Source organism: Pinus tabuliformis, chromosome 2_2 (genome assembly GCF_031772625.1).
Source record: "Pinus tabuliformis cultivar Carrire ecotype Pingquan chromosome 2_2, CPIR1, whole genome shotgun sequence".
In the NCBI taxonomy this organism is placed as follows: domain Eukaryota; kingdom Viridiplantae; phylum Streptophyta; class Pinopsida; order Pinales; family Pinaceae; genus Pinus; species Pinus tabuliformis.
Genome location: NC_142300.1, coordinates 169133872 through 169154710, shown reverse-complemented (window position 1 = coordinate 169154710; position 20839 = coordinate 169133872). Strand labels below are relative to the sequence as shown.

General features: G+C 39.0%; 1 protein-coding gene across 2 annotated transcripts in view; it reads left to right on the top strand.

Annotated features, from left to right (window-relative positions):
* Positions 1-20839, top strand: part of LOC149191950 (Tetratricopeptide repeat (TPR)-like superfamily protein) — a 392644-nt gene that overhangs the window by 228446 nt on the left and 143359 nt on the right. For both annotated transcript variants that reach the window (XM_089404439.1, XM_089404438.1), the window contains exons 19-21: positions 4291-4401; positions 4513-4585; positions 4760-4838. In XM_089404439.1, coding sequence (XP_089260565.1) covers positions 4291-4401; positions 4513-4585; positions 4760-4838 — 263 coding nt within the window. The remainder of the gene's footprint in view (positions 1-4290; positions 4402-4512; positions 4586-4759; positions 4839-20839) is intronic.

The following is a 20839-nucleotide window of genomic DNA, read 5'->3' as shown; positions in this document are numbered from 1 at the left end:
AGAGACAAGAGACACAAACCAAGACCAAGACCCAAACCTTCTTTGATGAAGTTCTTCCGTGAGTCAATGATAGTCAACCCTCTTGCTTCTTCCTTCTTGTCGACTATTCATCAACTTTGGCTTCCTCCAACTTCAAACTTGCACTTTATTTCGGCCCTAGTTGCAACATATATGATGATCTGACCTCTTTATCTCCTTCGCTTGGAATGGAAGGTTTTCTTCTTCAACTCGGCTTCTTGAATGCTTCTTGATTAGGCCTTTAGCACAACAAGAAGATCTTTGACTCCTTTTTCTGCAGCAGTAACCCTTTTCCTTGCACGTGTGAGTGGAGATCAGTCCTTAAAACAGTCCCAAACAAATCTTCCTTTTGTTTTCCTCCTTTGCTTAGATAGAGAGACTTCTTATGAGATCTTCACACTCCTTTTTCTGCCTTAAACCTTGACCGAATTATAGAGTTGATAACCATCGAAACTCTGCTCTGAAATTCACTAACTGAAACCCAAATTGCACTATTTATAGTTGTTGGAGCCTGTAATAAGCCGACATGACTTGGAGATGAGCCGACGTGTCTATTTGAGAGATTCTATTATTCTTTTGAAGCCGACTTGAAGGAGGTGACTTTGTCTTGGTCTTGGAGGGCCTTCTTATACTTTTTATGACTCATACAAAATGTAATATGCCCAAGAAGGGTCCTTCATACATGACATAGACTCAAATTGACTTTTATGACTAGATGACAAATCTTAAAGGCTCTCAATGAGAGGTATCACTAAAAATAAAATTCCTTGCTCATGAGACCCATGAGACAAGCATTACAACTATAATTTTATTTTTCTTCTTTTCATCAATTACATAAAATCACAATTACACATGTCATTTTGAAGATCGAACTTAGTTACACTTTTCAACAGGCTTGTCACCAAAATTTAGTTATTTGCACATTATTTTTATTTTAGGGGCTAATGTAGGCTCAACTAGCTAAATTGATCTCCTTAGAGGTGTATAAATACAAATGATGAGAGTTCATTTCTCGTCGTCACTTGGTTTGGACTTGTATCTCTCTTGAGATTTTCGCTATTCCTCCTTGGTGGACGAAATTTTGGAACATGGATGAATTTTGATGTATGGATTGTCTTTTCTTATCTTGGAGCTTCTTGATTGGCAAGTTTAGTGGTGGCTGGGTATATTCTCTTATGTGTAAGTACAAATTTAATGCTATTTATTCTTTTACTTTGTCACATACATTGATAATGAGATTCTCGGTATACTAGGGCTAGTTGTTGCATGCATTTAGTGCAAAATTGTGGAATTATGTTTCTATGGATTGTTTTTTCTTATCGTGGAGCTTCGTGATTGGCAAGTTTATTGGTGGTTGGATATATTCTCTTACGTGTAAGTACAAATTTAATGCTATTTATTCTTTTACTTGGTCACATACATTGATAATGAGATTTTCGCTAAACTTGGGCTAGTTGTTGCATGCATTTACTGCAAGATTGTGGAATTATGTTTCCATATAGCATATCTCTATCTATGGGCTATGTATGTTCAATGAATTCTCCTAGGGATAATTCTATGGTTGAATTTACGTTGATAAGCCACTTCTCCTTGCAAAACTGAGTATAAAAGCTTTTAAGGTCACTCTCCTTTGCCCTAATGACAAGCAGAGTTGATCTTAGAGCTTCCTTGACTTGGAAACGAAGTCTATCTTCATATTCCTCTTGATTCCAATCTCCCTAAAGGATTAGGCACTGGTCCACCGTAGGGTGATGACTTAAAGAAACATTTTTCTTCACCTTTCCTTCTTTATTCTAGGTCTAGCCACATTAGGGCTCGTAGGGAATCATTTTCCTGACAAACCACCCATAGAAAAATTTCGATCTCTTAGCCTTAACTGTGCTGATGTCTCTTCTAGGCCTCTTCCAAATTTGAGGAAATTCCGACGGTGGGGTTGTGAGATATCCCAAGCCCTAGCCTTGAGATTTGTTTTTGCCCTAAGCTTCCCTAGGCTAGTTCCTCATAGGGATCATTTTGCACCTTTGAGTGGAAATCACTTCTTTGATCCCCTTCTCCCCGTTTAGGTCAATTCTATCATTGGTTGCTAGACTCCTTCCTCTTGACCTAACCTTGGGTCCAGTTGGCCCCGTTTGGTCCCATAGCTTTGAAAAGTGATCTCTTCAAAAAACCACTTGGGAAACCAAGTTCAACAAGGATTCTAGGGTTTTGTAAGCTCCTTTACAATTAACACTCCTTAAACCTAGCCCTTAAATCCTCACCCCCTTATCCTAGAAGGCCTTGTACCTTGCTTAAGAAGCAAGCAAGTCCCATCCTTGAGCCTCCCCTAGAAAAGGATCCCCGAGATCACTTCACACCCACCTTAGTTGATCTATCCTTCATAAGTGATCCTTTATATATATATATATATATATCAGGTCTCCTCCCGTCGGTGAAAGTCCGTAAAGAGTAGGAAGCTTTAGCTGTGGTGACAGTGGGCTTTAGCTTCATTGTTGCTCTTGACCTAGCAAATGCCCCTTTAGGACCCCCTGATAGTTTGAGCGGTAACAATCCCAAATTAGGGAAAAATAGTGATAATCAAAGAAAACAATAAGACAACATAAAACTTAAACATTCATTGTACACCCATAAAAAGTCCAGAAATAACAATCAGCTGAGCCATTTTATTACGATCTGGGAGCAATAGTACAATAATGTGGAAGAGGTACACCTAGGCTTGCCTCAATGGCAAGCGTGATCAAGCCCAGGTGATAATATGTCAAACCCAGATGGGAAAAATAGCTGATGCAATGATGCTCTGCACTGCCCTAGTGAAATTGTGCTGTCTGCTGCAAAAATGCTGCTAGAAACCCCACCTTCGGTGCTCAGAACATTCTACCAAAATAACCCCATGCTCGTCAAACAAAACCCACCGGAAATTCGACTTCCCAAGAGCCACGTCCTCCTCCAACTGCTAAAAGGTACGACCTGCATGTAACTCCACGAAAAGACCTCCAAAACACACCAAAATAGCTGAGATAGTCTTTCCCGAACATCCCCTTATCTCTCCTAGCAAATACTTGCTCCCCAAATTGACCCACAAATTCCCACGTGTGCCCAGTGAGAAGCTTCTACGCTAGCGCTGGGTGCTATCAATCACACTGCTCTCAAACAACATGCTCTTGCTCCCAAAATTCTCCCAAATGCTAGTCTCCTTGTACATCCTTCACCAAAATTCTCCCTACAAATGCTCCTTGGAAGACCTCAAAAATAGCTACTACATGTTCCCCTACTGCGTCCTCTTGAAGTACGCACTGGCTGAGTGATAGCTGAGTTTAACGCTCTGAATATCCTCCTGCAATCCTCCAAAATGATAGAAAGGAACCTCACTAGGGTGGCACTTGTAGTCCACCGAAGAGAGGGTGAGTTCTCCGCTTGGAGAGCTCGTTGCTAAACAACAAGTGACTCGGCTAAGCAACTCGAGCAACTAAGGTTGAGTTCAATAGTCAAAATGATACAAAATGAGGCTGGGCCTCCTCTATTTATAATTTGTGGGCCTCTTTTCCCATGTGGGCCCCCTCCAACTAGCAATTCGACTTTTTCTCCTTAGCCATTTGAACTTCCCTCTAAGGTGGTGCGTATTTCATCATGTGCAACAAGACCACAAGACATTTTGGCCCCTTTTTTCTTCCTAGTCTTTTCCCAAAAATCACATGGGTCCCATTGCTTCCAAAATTGTCAAAATTGTAGAATAAATAAACCTGTAACAAATTAGTTTAGGAAGGGACATTACATAATTGTAGAGATTTTTATATTCAAGTTTTGTGCATTGTTTGGAGTTGAATCATTGCATCCACATCAAATAAAATATTATTTTGTCCAGTCACCTGAGCTACAGAAAGGTAATGCCACTTGCCTGAACTTGATCACATCTGACAGCATGACATGCCCCGAGAAACTCAACAAACATTTTCAACACTACTTGGGAGATATCTTTGTCTATCCATTCTGTCTGTGAATATGGATATGGACCCTAAATATCTCCTTTGTGATTCTGAGCAATGGACAGTGATCAGACAGTTCCTCCTTATCTCTGAAAGTATTCGAGTCTTTTCAGTTTTTGTTTCTCATCCAGGCTCAAAGTTGAATTTGTTACTTAAGCAACTAGAATGGCTGTTTTCTGTGTTCTTATGTTTGGTTGATTATTCTTGGATTAATCTTGATGTATAACAGACATTGTCTGACAGGAAGAAAATGTACTTATGTGAATTCACTAGTTTGTTTGTTATTTTGCAGAGGCTATAAATGTGGAGCTTGAGTTTAAGAATCCTCTTCATATCCCTATTGATATATCTGCAGTTTCCCTCATATGTGATTTCATTCCTGAAATGATGTCGGAGAAAGTTGGTATTATTCATCTCTAAATATACTCTAGAAGTGAGATAGGTTTGCCTTTGCGTTTTGTTAGTCTAATGCTATTGAGTTATTGAATAATCATGTAAAAACTATTTTCTTCAGGTGTTGGTCATCATGGAGAAAAAGAAATTGGATCTGAAATTGCACTATCTAATCATAGCATCGATGAAGAGGGGTATTGATTCTCCCTTTCTACAAGTTGAACTATTGTTTATGTATGCATTAAAAGTTCAGAATTGCTCAAGGAAACTTTTGCCAGTCATCATTTGTTTGAATTTATTAAAAATGAATAATCTGATCATATTTGGATTTTATAAGATTCTTATATTTATCCCGTTATTACTGATAGGAACATATATGATCGTGGTGCTTCTTCATTGGTTTTATCTGAGGAGGCTTTTAGTCTGAAAGGAGGTCAAAGTATGATGGTAGGTACTGCATTGCATTTTATATAATGGAAGTTTTGAAGTTGTGTATATCTGTAATAATAATAATAATAATACAGTTAGGCTAATTAAGGTTAAAGGGTACATACTTCTTCACCTCATAACCAGTCAATGCATATAAGTTTACTGTCACAAGGCTCATTGTAATCATCATCATTCTATCAATCATTTTTATCATTCAATATTTTTATACATGCAGAAATCTTCATGCAATTTCGGTGATAAACAAGTTTGTTTATCTCAATATTTGACCAGTGAGCAAACTTTTATTTATTCTAAACACATTGATAGCAATACTTTTTCCATTTCAATAGGAGTTTTCCATTCTTCCATAAAGTATTCTTAAGAAATATTAAATAGGGCAAACATTTAGTTACCATCATGCATATTTCATAGGGAATATATGTCTTCAAGCATGCTCATACACATTAGACAAATGTTTAGAAGAAACATGTTTAAATTATAATACATTATACAATTTCCCTTTCTCTCAAATATCGATCCAACAACAGTAGAATAACTTGGAAAATCGTGTATTTGAAATGCTTGCATTGCTAGGATATTCCGACACATAGGAAATAGTTAAGTATAACTTGTTCTAGTGTAGAGTTAGGTAAAGTGTGTTTCTTTACTATGTACTTTTGTAACTTACAATCCGACGGTCACGATATGTAGTGATCTGACGGTTCATTTTCTCCTCGGTATTGCCGACACTATATCCGTAGCTTAACACCCGATAGGTCCATGATCTCCATTTAAAGGGCATGGAGGGTTATTTGTAAGGTGACCGTTCATGAGAGAAGCTTCTGTAAATTTTCCTTCTTTTACATTAATAAGTTGCTTGAAGTGGCCGCGTTGGCTCAGGCCGTGGACTGTTTCCCTCTTTGAGGGTTTTAACCACGTCAAGAATACTGGTGTATTGATCCATGATATGTTTGTGAGCGGTGTCCTTTGGTGTTCTATCTGAGGAACTTACTCTGTAAATTCCTACATGGTATCAAAGCTATTTGAGGGCCACATCCATTGGTGATCCAAATCCGAAGTTGGTATAACTGCATCTGACTGTCGTTTCCTAGATCTACTGTTTCTGACCGCTTTCGGGACGAGAGGACTACCCTATTGTGTTAGGAGCATCTATTTCAGTGAGGAACCCCTTTCGTTTCACGAGAAAAGGTTTCCGGTAGCCCTAGCTATGTCATTTTTAAGATCTGGAGGTATACAGTCTTTATTAGTAGTTTAAGTTATTTATCTCTTTGTTTATTTCGGTTTATTTATCTCTCTATTTTTTATTACCAGATCTATACCTTCCTTTTTTGCGTATGGTCTTTGCCTCGCGACTCTGTGCGATCTGGGCAAATCAGAAACAAAAATGAATGATTTTTCTCATGTGTATGCTCTTGTAATATTCCTCATTAGCCATGGCTAATTGGAATATTCGATTTTGCTCAATTTTGCTTTCTATAGTTATTTATAAATAAAAAGGTGAGGAAAAGGGGACATAACTCACTTTTTGAATAAAGTCACTCCCTAGTAGCACAACGTTGTAACATAAAAGGGGAGCCAAAGGGGCCAAAGGACCACGTAGAGAAGGGGGCCCACGTAGACACTTGGAGACGTCGCAGATGGAGAAGGAGCACGTGGCAAGAGAGAGGCTACGATGGAGGAGGTGGGCCTTAGGGTTTTGAGAGAGTCCAACGCTATAAAGGAGAGATGAGCCTCCTCATTTGGGGGAGGATTATGTTGTATTTGAGCTAGTCACTTAGACTTAGAGCACGCTGGCTGTTTAGCCTGTCTGCAGCACTGTTTAGTGCATCAAATGTCTCCGTTCGGAGATCTCACCCTTAGCCCCGGGGGACTTTGAGTGCCTGCTTGGGCAAAGTAGTTTCATCAGTATTTTGCAAGAGGAGCGATCTCTGGAGTTGAGGAGGAACTGAGCATTTTAATGACTGCGCAGTCTTGAGAGGGAAGGACACAATCTCTTTTGGTAGGAGCTCCGGATTGGGCTTATGTGGAGGATTTGAGCTAGGAGATTGAGCAAGGGATCAGCCCTTGCATATTGGAGGATTTTGGCAGAGTCCCGGGTAGAGTTTTGGAGGATTCTTTTCAAGGGCAGCGCAAAGCCTTGAGGGATAGCGTAGATCCTCAAGGGGGTGATTTTCGGGGATCGACTATTTTAGAAAAGTTTTCTGGGCTTTTTTGGGTTTATTGAGCAGAGGTTGATTCTAGAGTTTCAGCATTTTCTAAGGGGGGAACAGCCCCAAATCCTCAATTGATCCCAACGGTAGCAGCAACAGAACAGTTCTCTGGCAGCATGGACGCAGTTCAGAGAGAGGCCATTTCCTTACCATTCTAAGTGTATTTCATCACTTGCCTTGTGCAAGTCGAGGTGCTATCTTTCTGATCACCTCTTGTACTCTTCCATTACTTAATATAATAAAATGGCTTAGCATTTCTCTTTGCATTTCTCGAGTATCTGCTTATATTCCATGTATACATTATTATATGTTGCACTACTGTTATTTTTTTCATTTCTTTGAGCTTCTTGGCTACTATACCACTTGTGTGCTTTTCTGCTATACTCTTAGACAGAGTCTGGAAAGGGCCAGTTAGCCTCCAGATCTCGTCCTCTTTTCAGAGGTGACATATCTGGTAAATGCCCTTCCATTCCATCTCTGGTTGGAGTTTGCTTGTGTTTGAGGGATACCCTTGATAAGGGATATTACAGCTCTTTTTCGCCACGCCTTAGTGTGATCTCGGGAAATCAGAAACATTGAGGAAAATATTTAGTTTCCGGTGAAAGCTAACTTCAAGCCATAAGGTTTGTTTTTTTTTGCATGTCCGTGTTGGGTTGTGTGGTTTTTCGTTTTGTACACAGAAAATGTTTTTTCAAGTAAGCACGCTCCCCAAAGCTTCAGTGACTTAAAAAAACCCCTTCATCTTTTCCAAAAATTACTAACCTATTAAACTAGCTCACTTGGTCCAAAATTACTTTTGGAGAATAGAGGTCTTGGGTTCAAGTCTTTATTTTTGTTGAGTTACTTTTTCAAAAAACACATGTAACTTATGTTTTAAAGTTACTTTATGTAAAAGTGTTCTCACCGATTATAAAAAGTGAGTCACTTATAATTCTAAAGTCTCTTTATTTTTTATTTAAGTTACAATTTAGTGAGTAGCTCATAAAGTACCATTGTGAAAGTGACTTTCACTAGAGGTCTTGGGTTCAAGTCTTTCTTTTTGTTGAGTTACTTTTTCAAAGAGCAATGTAATTTATGTTTTATATTTACTTTATGTAAAAGTGTTCTCACGCATTATAAAAAGTGAGTCACTTATAATTCTAAAGTCTCTTTATTTTTTATTTAAGTTACAATTTAGTGAGTAGCTCATAAAGTACTATTGTAAAAGTGACTTTCACTTATTTATAAAAGTGGGTCACATAATTTTTTTTTTGAAAAGTGAGCTAATTAGATTAAGTTTGGAAAGGGAGGTTTTTTTTTAAATATAACATTATCATTCACTTCCGCACATTCACGCTCTTCGTCGACATCTGCAACAAATTTTCTTTAAAACGCCATAACTTCTTCATCTGGAAGCTGCTTTCAAAGCCGTTTTTTTGAATCGGCCTAATTTTTCGAGATCTTTCCATTGGAACACTTAGTTTCAACATCTACAACATCAGTTTCTATTAAAATGGAAATTCCATGCCAAGTTATTCTTGACAGCACCAACTACTTCCAATGGGTGTCTTACATGGAAGATTTACTTAGAAGTAAAGGTCTTTTTAGAATAGCTTCACACCAAGAGTCTAAACCTAAAGATGAAGATAAGGCAGTCAAATGGGAAAGTAAGCAAAATCAAGCACGTGGGTTGATAGGGATGTCTATTTCTCCAGACCTTAGATTCCATATCAGAGAACTTGATACCCCTGATGAAGCAGTGAAACAAGTCAATAAAGTTTTTGGAATTAAAAATAAAATTAGAGCTCATCAATACGTTAGACCCCAGTAATTTTTTTTCCATTGAAGATTTTTTGTCCAAGTTCAAGACCCTTAGACTTCTTTTGGAAGGTATTAAGGTTAAGAAAGAAAATGGTAGCCTTATCTATTCCATTCTTACGAAGTTAGGACCAACCTACTCTGTGTTTGTTTCCACCTTCCATTCTACTAGAGAAGCCTTTATTTTTCAAGGACAAGCCTACAAGTCCCCCTCTTTCGATGCCTTTTGTGATTCTTTAATAAGAGGATAAGAAAAAGTCTTATATGCTGGTCTTCTTAATCTTGGAAACTCTTCTAAGAAAGCCTTAGCCGCCTAGCAGCGACCAAGTTCAAAGAATCCTAGGAAGCAACATCCTAAAAGGAATGGTCCTAAACCAACCAAGGGTGCTAAGCACTTTCAGTCTCAAAATGAAAAATCAATTCAACAAAATGATAAGGCAAATAAAAACAGAGGGAAGAAGACTGATAGACATTGCAACTATTGTAATCGAGATGGCCACTTAGAATTCAAATGCTTTAAGAAGATGGAAGCCTTAGAAGCAACAATGAAGAAGCATAACATCCATTTGGAGCACTTTTCAGCTTCAACTTCATCTTCAGGAATAACACTTTTTGCATGTGGTTGTCAAGCATATCGGTCTGGTTATGCACTAGATGTATCTTCTTCTTCTCATTCTCATGAGTGGCTCATCGATTCTGGAGCTTCTTATCACATGGCCAAAAGCAAAGCCATGTTTTCTTTTTTAAATGATTATAACACCAAAAATATATATGTTGGTGATGATAGATCTCTTAATGTTGTAGAGACTGGAACTATTCATCTAGATAATGGTCAATTTAAGGATGTATTATGTGTTCCAACCTTATCCTGCAACCTTCTATTTGTATATTAGATAACTCATTCAGGTGAAGGTAAAATCGTTGAATTTTCATCTCATGATGTTGTAATTAAGGACCTAAGAGATCTTAGACAGATTTTAGCTACTGGCATCACTGATGATTCTACAAAGTTGTATAAGTTTAACAACTTTGGGTCATCAAATCTTCCCTCGGTATTTGTTGCTCATAATGATGAAGTGAGCAAACTTTGGCATGAGTGATTTGGTCACTTAAACTATCAATCCCTTCAAAATCTATGTAAAGAAAATATGGTGACAGGTCTTCCAATGGTATCTTGCAGAGATGGTGTTTGTTTCGGATGTGTACTCAGAAAACATCATCGGGATAGTTTTGAAAAATGTGCCTCTTGGCACGCCTCATTTGCTTTACAGCTTGTGCATAGTGATTTATGTGGTCCACTTCCAATTGTTTCATTCTTTGGCTACAAGTATTTCTTAACTTTCATTGATGATTTCTCCAGACGCACTTGGGTATACTTCTTAAAACTCAAGAGTGAATTATTTAACATGTTGTTGGCCTTTAAGGCCTTTGTTGAGAAACAATTTGGACATCAAATTCTTAAGCTAAGATCTAATAATGGTGGAGAATGTGTTAACAACAAATTCATCAACTTTTGCACTGAGCATGGAATTCAAATGCAACATATTGTTCCATATACTCCACAGCAAAATGGTGTAGCTGAAAGGAAGAATTGCACCTTAAAGGAAATGGCTAATTGTATGCTTCAATCTAAAGGACTGCCTTAATTTTTGGGCAGAAGCAATTAACTGTGCAAATTACATAGTAAATCGCACTCCTATTAAGGTTTTAAAGAATATCACTCCAGAAGAAGCATGGAGCTCAATTAAACCAGATGTAAGTTACTTTTGTGTTTTTGGAAGTGAAGCATGGATCCATATTCCCGATGAGAAACATAAAGCCTTAGAACTTAAGAGTGAAAAATGTATTTTTGTTGGATATTTTGAAGATGACAAAGGATATAGACTTTTTTCACCTAAATCCAAAAATGTTATCATTACAAGAGATATAAAGTTTGCTGAAAATATATCGGCATATGAGCCTAGTTCGGTGGATGTGCCACCTCTCTCTATCCCTTCTACTTCTGAAAATATTTTTTCTTCCGATGATGACAGCGAGATTGAAAATGCTTCCCCATCTTCTCAGGATCCTCCTTTAGCTCCTCAACTTCTAAAATGGGTTCATGCTACTCGGGATGCAACAGGTTTTCTTGCAGGTAATTCTACAGATCAACGATGTACACATTCTCAGTTCGATAGAGCCTCTTCGTTATTGGCTCAAGCTTCAACGAATTATGATCTTGACACCTTTGCAGAAGCTTCAAGTCATCTAGATTGGGACGCAACTATGAATGGAGAATATCGTTTATTATTGGCAAATGATACATGGGATCTTGTTCCTCTTCCAAAGGGAAGAAAACTTGTTAGATGTAAATGGGTTTATAGAACCAAGTTTGGACCAGATGGAAAAGTTGATAAACATAAAGCTCATTTTGTTGCTAAGTGCTTTTCACAAGTTGAAGGCATTGACTATACTGAAACCTTCTCCCCTATTGCCAAAATGAACTCTATCTGCGTTGTTCTTTCCCTTGCTGCCTCTTTCAAATGGGAAGTCCATCAGATGGATGTTAAATCTGCCTTCTTGCATTGGGACTTGTATGAAGAAATCTATATGGAACAACCTCCTAGCTTTATACAAACAGACTCCATCCTTCTATGTCGGCTTAAGAAATCCCTTTATAGTCTCAAGCAAGCCCCTCGGGCTTGGTATGCCAAAATGGATAGCTTTCTTTTAGATACTAGCTTTTCTAGGTGTCATTCTGACAATACTGTCTACACCAAGAAAGTGGGTAAGTCTCTTATCATTCTTGTTCTTTATGTTGATGATCTTATCCTTACTAGTAGTGATCCCAACCTTATAAACCATGTGAAGTCCAACCTTAAAAAGAAGTTTGAAATGACAGACTTAGGACACTTGCATTATTTTCTTGGTCTTCATGTCTTGCAATCCAAGGAAGCTATTTCCATTTCCTAGTCCAAGTATGGCTGTGATCTTCTATGCCACCTTCACATGGAAGACTGTAAGTCATCCTTTTCTCCCTTTCAGACTGGATCGAAACTTTCAGTCACTTGTACTTCCCCTAAAGTTGATGCTACCTTATACTGTCAGCTTGTAGGAAAACTCTTGTATTTGACCCATACCTGTCCTGACCTTTCCTTTGCTGTTGGCCTTATTGCTCGATTTATGAAAAACCCACATGAAAGCCATTGGAAAGCAGCTAAAAGAATATTTTGTTATGTTCGAGGTACAGTTCAGTTTGGGATTCATTACAGTGCAGAAGCATTTCCTCTATTCCCTGGTTTCACTAATTCCGATTGGGCTGGTGACCCTGATGATCAGAAGTCTACTGCAGGTTATGTCTTCACTCTTGGTTCTGGACCTATTACTTGGGCTGGCAAGAAACAAAGTGCCATCTCTCTTTCTTCAACAAAAGTTGAGTATCGTGGCGCTGTAGAAGCTAGTAAGGAAGCCCTGTGGCTTCGTCAGATCCTCTCATAGTTTAGCTTTCAGTAGCAACATCTGACTACACTTTGGTGTGATAATCAAAGTGCCGTCCAACTATGCAAAGATCCAGTCCAACATCAGCGCAACAAACACATTGAACTACACATGCACTTCATCAGAAAGCTCATTCATGACCATGTTCTTGAAATGCAATATTGTTCAACCAATGATCAAGTTGCAGACATCTTTACAAAGGCTCTCACAAAGGCGAAGTTTACTAAACTTCGATTTATGGTTGGAGTTCATGAAGTCGTCACTAAGGGGGGGTAGGCTTTAATGCCTCCTTCCTTCTCCTATTGTGTCATATTTGTACGTCCTTCAATCCTATCCCAAGTTGTTCTTAAGGGGGGATGTTAGGATATTCCGATACATAGGCAATAGTTAAGTATAACTTGGTCTAGTGTAGAGTTAGGTAAAGTGTGTTTCTTTACTATGTACTTTTGTAACTTACTATCCGACGGTCGTGATATGTTCTACACATTATGTGATTTGACGGTTCATTCTCTCCTCGGTATTACCGACACTTGATCCGTGGCTTAACACCTGATTGGTCCATGATATCTCTATTTAAAAAGCATGGATGGTCATTTGTAAGGTGATCGTTCATGACAGAAGCTTCTATAAATTTTCTTTCTTTTACATTAATAAATTGCCTGAAGTGGCCGCGTTGGCTCAGACTGTGGACTGTTTCCCTCTTTGAGGGTTTTAACCATGTCAAGAATACTAGTGTATTGATCTGTGATCTGTTTGTGAGTGGTGTCCTTTGGTGTTCTATTTGAGGAACTTACCTTGTAAATTCCTACATGCATTAACGTGTCACCTATCTAAACGCTATAGTGATGATTTGATATTTGGGAGGAAATTTAGTGATGGTAGTTATAATAGTATTAAGGGAGTTAATTAGACTGGTCAATATAGTATAATTAACAAAGGTTGTAATTTACAATTAAAAGGTGTAGCCTCAAGATATAAATACACTTGAGTTTCCACGACAGATAATAGAGTATTCTTAGACATAAACGTTGTAGCGTATTTTGGAAGGATGCTTTCTTAAATCGTTCATTCTCGTCTAGAATCTAGATCACCGATGTTGAATTTTAATAGAAAGACGGCAAAACTTTGCCATTTTATATCCTGGGACCTCTACTAAGAGTACTCAGATTGGTACATCTCAAGTGTCTTGTTTCATACTTGCATGCTTAAATTATTCTATCCTCTTACCCTTGATGTGACAGCTTGCAAAATCAACAAGCTAGAAAAATATTGAATCTAGTGTAAGATTAAATTTAAGAGCTGCATAATAAACAATACGTAGTCTTCTCTATATTCAGAACCATGTAATTTCTTCCTTAGTCCTTCAAAAATCTCAATCCTTTGATATAGTTAATTTTTTACATATAAACCTTAAAATGAAAATTTATTATCTGAAATCCTCTTTCAGCTAGTTTATTGATTATGTTAAAGGACCATTATCATCCTATGATTCCTCTATCATCTTCTTTTTATTATATTTATAATTTGACACACTTATCATTGGAAAGGTAAACACGTTATATGTGTTGTGTGATTCATTAATGTCCTAATATAGTTAGGATCATGAACAGTGTCTCACATGGTTTTGAAGAATTGACAGGGCGGTTTATCCAACCCAAGGGGTTTGCCATTCTTCATTGTGTTTTTAGAAAGGGGCTATTCCTTGGTAATTTCTTTACTCAGGACAGCCCTTTCAACAGATGAAACTTTTGGGTGACAAGTTTATAGCATTTATTCCTAGCCTCAACAGTGCTGTCAATCAACACAGTGAGAAAAATATTCTGAGAATGAATGCCAAACATATTTTTAACTTGCATTGAATACTCCTTTAGGGAACGATCCTGTCTTCCCAGTACTAACAACTCATTTGGAAGCATTTTTTTTAAATTCAACTTAAATTTTCAAAGACTGATAATTCACAATAACACGTGACTCCCATGAACTGAATATGCCGTGTACTGCATGAATATGTTGTAAATTGCATGCTGTGCTTAGCTGTAGGAAAATATTGACTAAGCAATCAGGTAAAACTCTTAACACTAAATCTTTCTGAGGAAAGTGTTCTCCACCGATTTGAGTCTTTTCCTCAATGTCCCCTTTTCTAGGGGCTTCATCATAATGTTTGCAACTTGCAAATTTGAAGGTACATTGTTAAGGATCACTGCACCATTTTGAACTTTCTTTGAGTAAACGCTATTGGATAACAGTGTGCTTAGAGCATTTCTAAGATACTGGACATTAAGGGAACCTTATTAAGGTTTGATTGTTAAAGAAACAACTGTATACTCCAACAACTGATCGGTCAACTTTGCAATCAACTTGTGTAGCCAAATGGCCTTTGAGTTAGCAACGCTGGCTGCCATATACTCTGTTTCTGCTGAATTTAGTGCTACTGTTCAGTACTGACTGCTTGCTGTGCAACCATGAAATCATACTTCAACCCACATTGAAAAAAAATCTTGAAGTGTTCTTCCTAACAGTAGCAGACCCTTTTTAGTGAGAATCAACAAAACCATGCAGTACCAACTCCTAGGTACCTCAGGCCATAATGAAGTTTGCCTTTTAAGTATCAGAGTGTAGGAATTTACAGGGTAAGTTCCTCAGACAGAATACCTCAGAGTGTAGGAATTTACAGGGTAAGTTCCTCAGACAGAACACCAAAGGACACCGCTCACAACCAGATCGCAGATCAATACACCAGTATTTTTGACGTGGTTAAAACCTTCAAAGAGGGAAACAGTCCACGGCCTGAGCCAACACGGCCACTTCAGGCAATTGTTAATAAAAGAATGAAAATTTACATATGCTTCTCTCATGCACGGATTACCCTACAAGTGACCCTCCATGCGCTTTAAATAGAAATCATGGACCAATCGGGTGTCAAGCCACGGATCAAGTGTCGGTAATACCGAGGAGAGAATGAACCGTCGGATCACTACATATCGTGACCGTCGGATTGTAAGTAACAAAATGTACAACGGTAAAGAAACACACTTTACCTAACTCTATACCTAACTCTATACTAGACCAAGTTGTACTTAACTATTTCCTATGTGTCGGAATATCCTAACATCCCCCCTTAAGAACAACTTGGGATAGGATTGAAGGATTTACAAATATGACACAATAGGAGAAGGAAGGAGGCACTAGAGCCTATCCCCTCTTAGTGACAACTTCCTGAACTCCAACCATAAATCGAAGTTTAGTGAACTTCGCCTCTGTGAGAGCCTTTGTGAAGATGTCTGCAACTTGATCATCTGTTGAACAATATTGCACTTCAAGAACATGGTCGTGAATAAGCTTTCTGATGAAGTGCATGTGCAGTTCAATGTGTTTGCTGCGCTGATGTTGGACTGGATCTTTGCATAGTTGAATGGCACTTTGATTATCTCACCAAAGTGAAGTCGGATGCTGCTGCTGAAAGCCAAACTCTGACAGGATCTGACGAAGCCACAAGGCTTCCTTACTAGCTTCTACGACACCACGATACTCTGCTTCTGCTGATGAAAGAGAAATGGCAACTTGTTTCTTGCAAGCCCATGTAATAGGTCCTGAACCAAGAGTGATCACATAACCGGCAGTAGACTTCCGATCATCAGGGTCACTAGCCCAATCAGAATCAGTGAAACCAACCAATAGAGGAGCTGCTTCGGTACTGTAATGAATCCCAAACTGAACTGTACCTCGAACATAACGAAGTATTCTTTTAGCTGCTTTCCAATGACTTTCACGTGGGTTTTGCATAAACTGAGCAACAAGGCCAACAACAAAGGAAAGGTCAGGACGGGTATGGGTTAGATACAAAAGTTTTCCTACAAGTTGACGGTATAAGGTAGCATCAACTTCAGGAGAAGTACAAGTGACTGAAAGTTTGACTCCAGACTGAAAGGGAGAAGGGGCTGGCTTACAGTCTTCCATGTGAAAGTGGCGTAGAATATCACAGGCATACTTGGACTGAGAAAGGGAAATACCTTCCTTGGATTGCAAGACTTGAAGACCGAGAAAATAATGTAAGTGTCCTAAGTCTGTCATTTCAAACTTCCTTTTAAGGCTAGACTTCACATGGTTTATAAGGTTGGGATCACTACTGGTAAGGATAAGATCATCAACATAAAGAACAAGAATGATAAGAGACTTGCCCACTTGCTTGGTGTAGACAGTGTTGTCAGAATGACACCTAGAAAAGCCAGATTCTAAAAGAAAGCTATCCATTTTGGCATACCAAGCTCGAGGAGCTTGCTTGAGACCATAAAGGGATTTCTTAAGCCGACATACAAGGCTGGAGTCTGTTTTTATGAAGCCAATGGGTTGTTCCATGTAGATTTCTTCATGCAAGTCCCCATGCAAGAAGGCATATTTAACATCCATCTGATGGACTTCCCATTTGAACGAGGCAGCAAGGGAAAGAACAAGGCGGATAGAGTTCATTTTGGCAACATGGGAGAAGGTTTCAAAGTAGTCAATGCCTTCAACCTGTGAAAAACCTTTAGCAACAAGACGAGCTTTATGTTTATCAACTTTCCCATCTGGTCCATACTTGGTTCTGTAAACCCATTTGCATCTAACAAGTTTTCGTCCCTTTGGTAGAGGAACAAGATCCCATGTATCATTTGCCAACAATGAATGATATTCTTCATTCATAGCTGCTTCCCAATCTGGATGGCTTGAAGCTTCTGCAAAGGTGTCAGGATCATAATTTACTGGAGCTTGAGCCAGTAAAGAAGAGGCTCTCTCGAACTGAGAACGTGTACGTCGCTGATCTGTAGGATCACCGGCAAGATCACTTGCTGCATCCCGAGTAGCACGGACCCATTTTGGAAGCTGATGAGCTGAAGGAGGATCCTGAGAAGGTGGGGGAGGATTGTCATCCTCACTATCATCATCTGAAGAAGAAATGTTTTCAAAAGTAGAAGAGATAGGGAGAGGTGGCACATCCGTCGGACTGGGCTCGCAGGCCGATATATTTTCATCAAATTTTACATCTCTTCTAATGATAACATTTTTGGACTTAAATGGAATAAGTCTATAGCCTTTGACATCTTCAGAATATCCAACAAAAGTACATTTTTCACTCTTAGGTTCTAAAGCTTTATGCTTTTCATCTAGAATATGGGCCCACGCTTCACTTCCAGAAACACGAAAGTGACTTACATCTGGTTTGATTGAGCTCCATGCTTCTTCTGGAGTGATATTCTTTAAAGCCTTAGTAGGAGTGCGATTTATTATGTAATTTGCACAGTTAATTGCTTCTGCCCAAAAACTAAGACCAAGTCCTTTAGATTGTAGCATACAATTAGCCATTTCCTTTAAGGTGCGATTCTTCTTTTCAGCTACACCATTTTGTTGTGGAGTATATGGAACAGTATGTTGCATTTGAATTCCATTCTCAGTGCAAAAGTTGATGAATGTGTTTTTAACATATTCTCCGCCATTATCAGATCTTAGCTTAAGAATTTGATGTCCAGATTGTTTTTCAACAAAGGCTTTGAAGGCCAAAAATGTGTTAAATACTTCACTCTTGAGTTTTAAGAAGTATACCCAAGTGCGTCTGGAGAAATCATCAATGAAAGTTAAGAAATACTTGCAGCGAGAGAATGAAACAACAGGAAGTGGACCACATAAATCACTATGCACAAGCTGTAAAGGGGCTGAGGCGTGCCAAGAGGCACGTTTTTCAAAACTGTCCCGATGATGTTTTCCGAGTACACATCCGGAACAAAGACCATCTCTGCAAGATACCATAGGAAGACTTGTCACCATATTTTCTTTACATAGATGCTGAAGGGAGCGATAGTTTAAGTGACCAAATCGCTCATGCCAAAGTTTGCTCACTTCATCGTTATGAGCAACAAATATTGAGGAAGATTTGATGACCCAAAGTTGTGAAACTTATACAACCTTGTAGAATCATCGGCAATGCCAGTAGCCAAAATCTGTTTAGGATCTCTTAAGTCCTTGATTACAACATCATGAGGTGAAAATTCAACGATTTTACCTTCACCTAAATGAGTTATCTGATATACAGATAGAATGTTGCAGGATAAGGTTGGAACACAATACATCATTAAACTGACCATTGTCTAGATGAACAGTTCCAGTCCCTACAACACTAAGAGATCTATCATCACCAACATATATATTTTTGGTGTTACAATCATTTAAAGAAGAAAACATGGCTTTGTTTTTGGCCATGTGATAAGAAGCTCCAGAATCAATGAGCCACTCATGAGAATGAGAAGAAGAAGATACATTTAATGCATAGCCAGACCGAGATGCTTGACAACCACATGCAGAAAGTGCCATTCCTGAAGATGAGGTTGAAGTTGAAGATTGCCCCAAATGGATGTTATGCTTCTTCATTGCTGCTTCCAAGGCTTCCATCTTCTTAAAACATTTTGATTCTAAGTGGCCATCTCGATTACAAAAATTGCAATGTCTATCAGTCTTCTTCCCTTTGTTTTTATTTGTCTTATCATTTTGTTGAAATGATTTTTCATTTTGGGGCTGAAATTGCTTAGGACCCTTGTTTGGTTTAGGACCATTCTTTTTAGGATATGACTTCTTAGGATTCTTTGAATTTGGTTGCTGCTGGGCGGCTAACGCTTTCTTGGAAGAGTTTCCAAGATTAAGAAGACCAAGGTGTAAGAGTTTTTTTTGTTCTCTTATTAAGCCTCCTCTTATACTTTTCCTGATGATGAATCAACGGACGTGATCTAATCTCTAATCAATGGCTAAGATTAAAATAGGCTTGATCCTCATTACTCAGAACCTTCTCACGCATATTTTTGTTAATACACATTAATATTTTTATTTCCCTAAGTTTAGACATAGGAACTCATTAAAAATATTAATTATTTTAATAACTCCTCATCCGAGTGGAATTTCTCCAAAGGATTTTTGGGTTCTGGATATCTCATGTATTCTAGCCCCGCCACAAAATTTCGGAGCTATAGCACATTAGATGCTACCCAAAATCAATAGCCTAGTGCTTAGACATCCTCTTGTAAACAAGGATTACTATCCCCTGTACCTCATGCTCACATAATGCCTTGCGTTGTATTGTCGTAAGTGTGACCTACAACTCACTCACGACCACCTCCCTAAGGGTGACATTGAGGGTGGAACATACGCTACCTCTGCAACGAATCACTCTCTCCTAAAGTGTGTACCTGTCAGCTTGTGCCTTGACCATATGGCACTGTTGGAAAGCCTCTTTCCTGATGCACTATTTCTCGTCGAACTGCCTATGCTGAGCCTCCCATGTCTTGTTGCCTGTATTGAGAGCATCAAAGGGCAACAACAAAATGCTCTGCAGTTGTAAGCAACACTGGAGAGTGATGGGTGGCTAGGTCCCCAAGGCTATGATCAAGAGTCTGCAGGGATACTGAAGAGTAATCCTATGGATGTCCCTCTCTCTACCTTGGATTTGCCGATAACCTAATCCAAGACTTGTCTACGTTGAACATGTCGTCCCTAGATGCCCAACAACATCCTCATTGATCTTGGGTGAGCTGCACCGAATGGTACACCTAATGTCCCTGTCCATAAGTCTCCTTCGAGGCAATGCTCGAAGAGCCCGCGACGCCGCACCCTATGCCACTGCATACCACCAAGTGTGCTCGTACTCGTCGGCATGCCATTGTACACTGTGACTTGTCCTTGTACACCACTGGATTCCCTTGCGGGTGTCCCATATGCACCAATGCATTCGTCACTCCACTAACAAACCCAATGTGGTGTGAGTCGCTCCCCCTACTCCATGATGTAAATCAATGCACTGCGACACACTTTCATGCACCTCCGTGCTCACCTGCAAATCACTGCTTAATGCTGTATGCTCCTACACGCCACTGGATGCCATGATTTAAAGATGAGATAATATGTGTTGGCTCGCACCCTATCAGTATCACCACGTCCACTGTCACATCACCATACCCTTTGATGCATGGGCCTTGCCTCCAAATCCTCCTCGAGAGACATGAGAGGTGAATCCCCCTATGTACCAGTGGTGATGCCACCACTATGCTGCTCCTCCGTGACCACTGTGCCCCACATAACTGGGAAAAACCCTTGGCCCCATACAAGGCATTGTTTGGTTGCCTGCAAGTTCCACTTCTTCCTACGAACTCCTGTCAAAGTATGTTGATCATTCTATAATCCCATGTACAACCATCATACCAAGACAACCTAGGGAGTCTGTCCATAAACTGAATGGCCACTGGTGTTGACTAAAACTCCCCTAGCGAATGCGTGCGCTCAACTGCTAGGTCAATTATACCACCAATGTTGTAGTCAACCACCATATCTGGTAAATGATATGTAGTCGCACCTGTTAAATTTTTTTAGGGCTATATTGTTCTTTGCTTTGATAATTGCATTTCTTCATTAACACATTAAGTTCACCCCTTAACATCATGACATTATTCAAATTTACATCATTATTCATCAACATATGCAACTATGTAGAAAGAACAA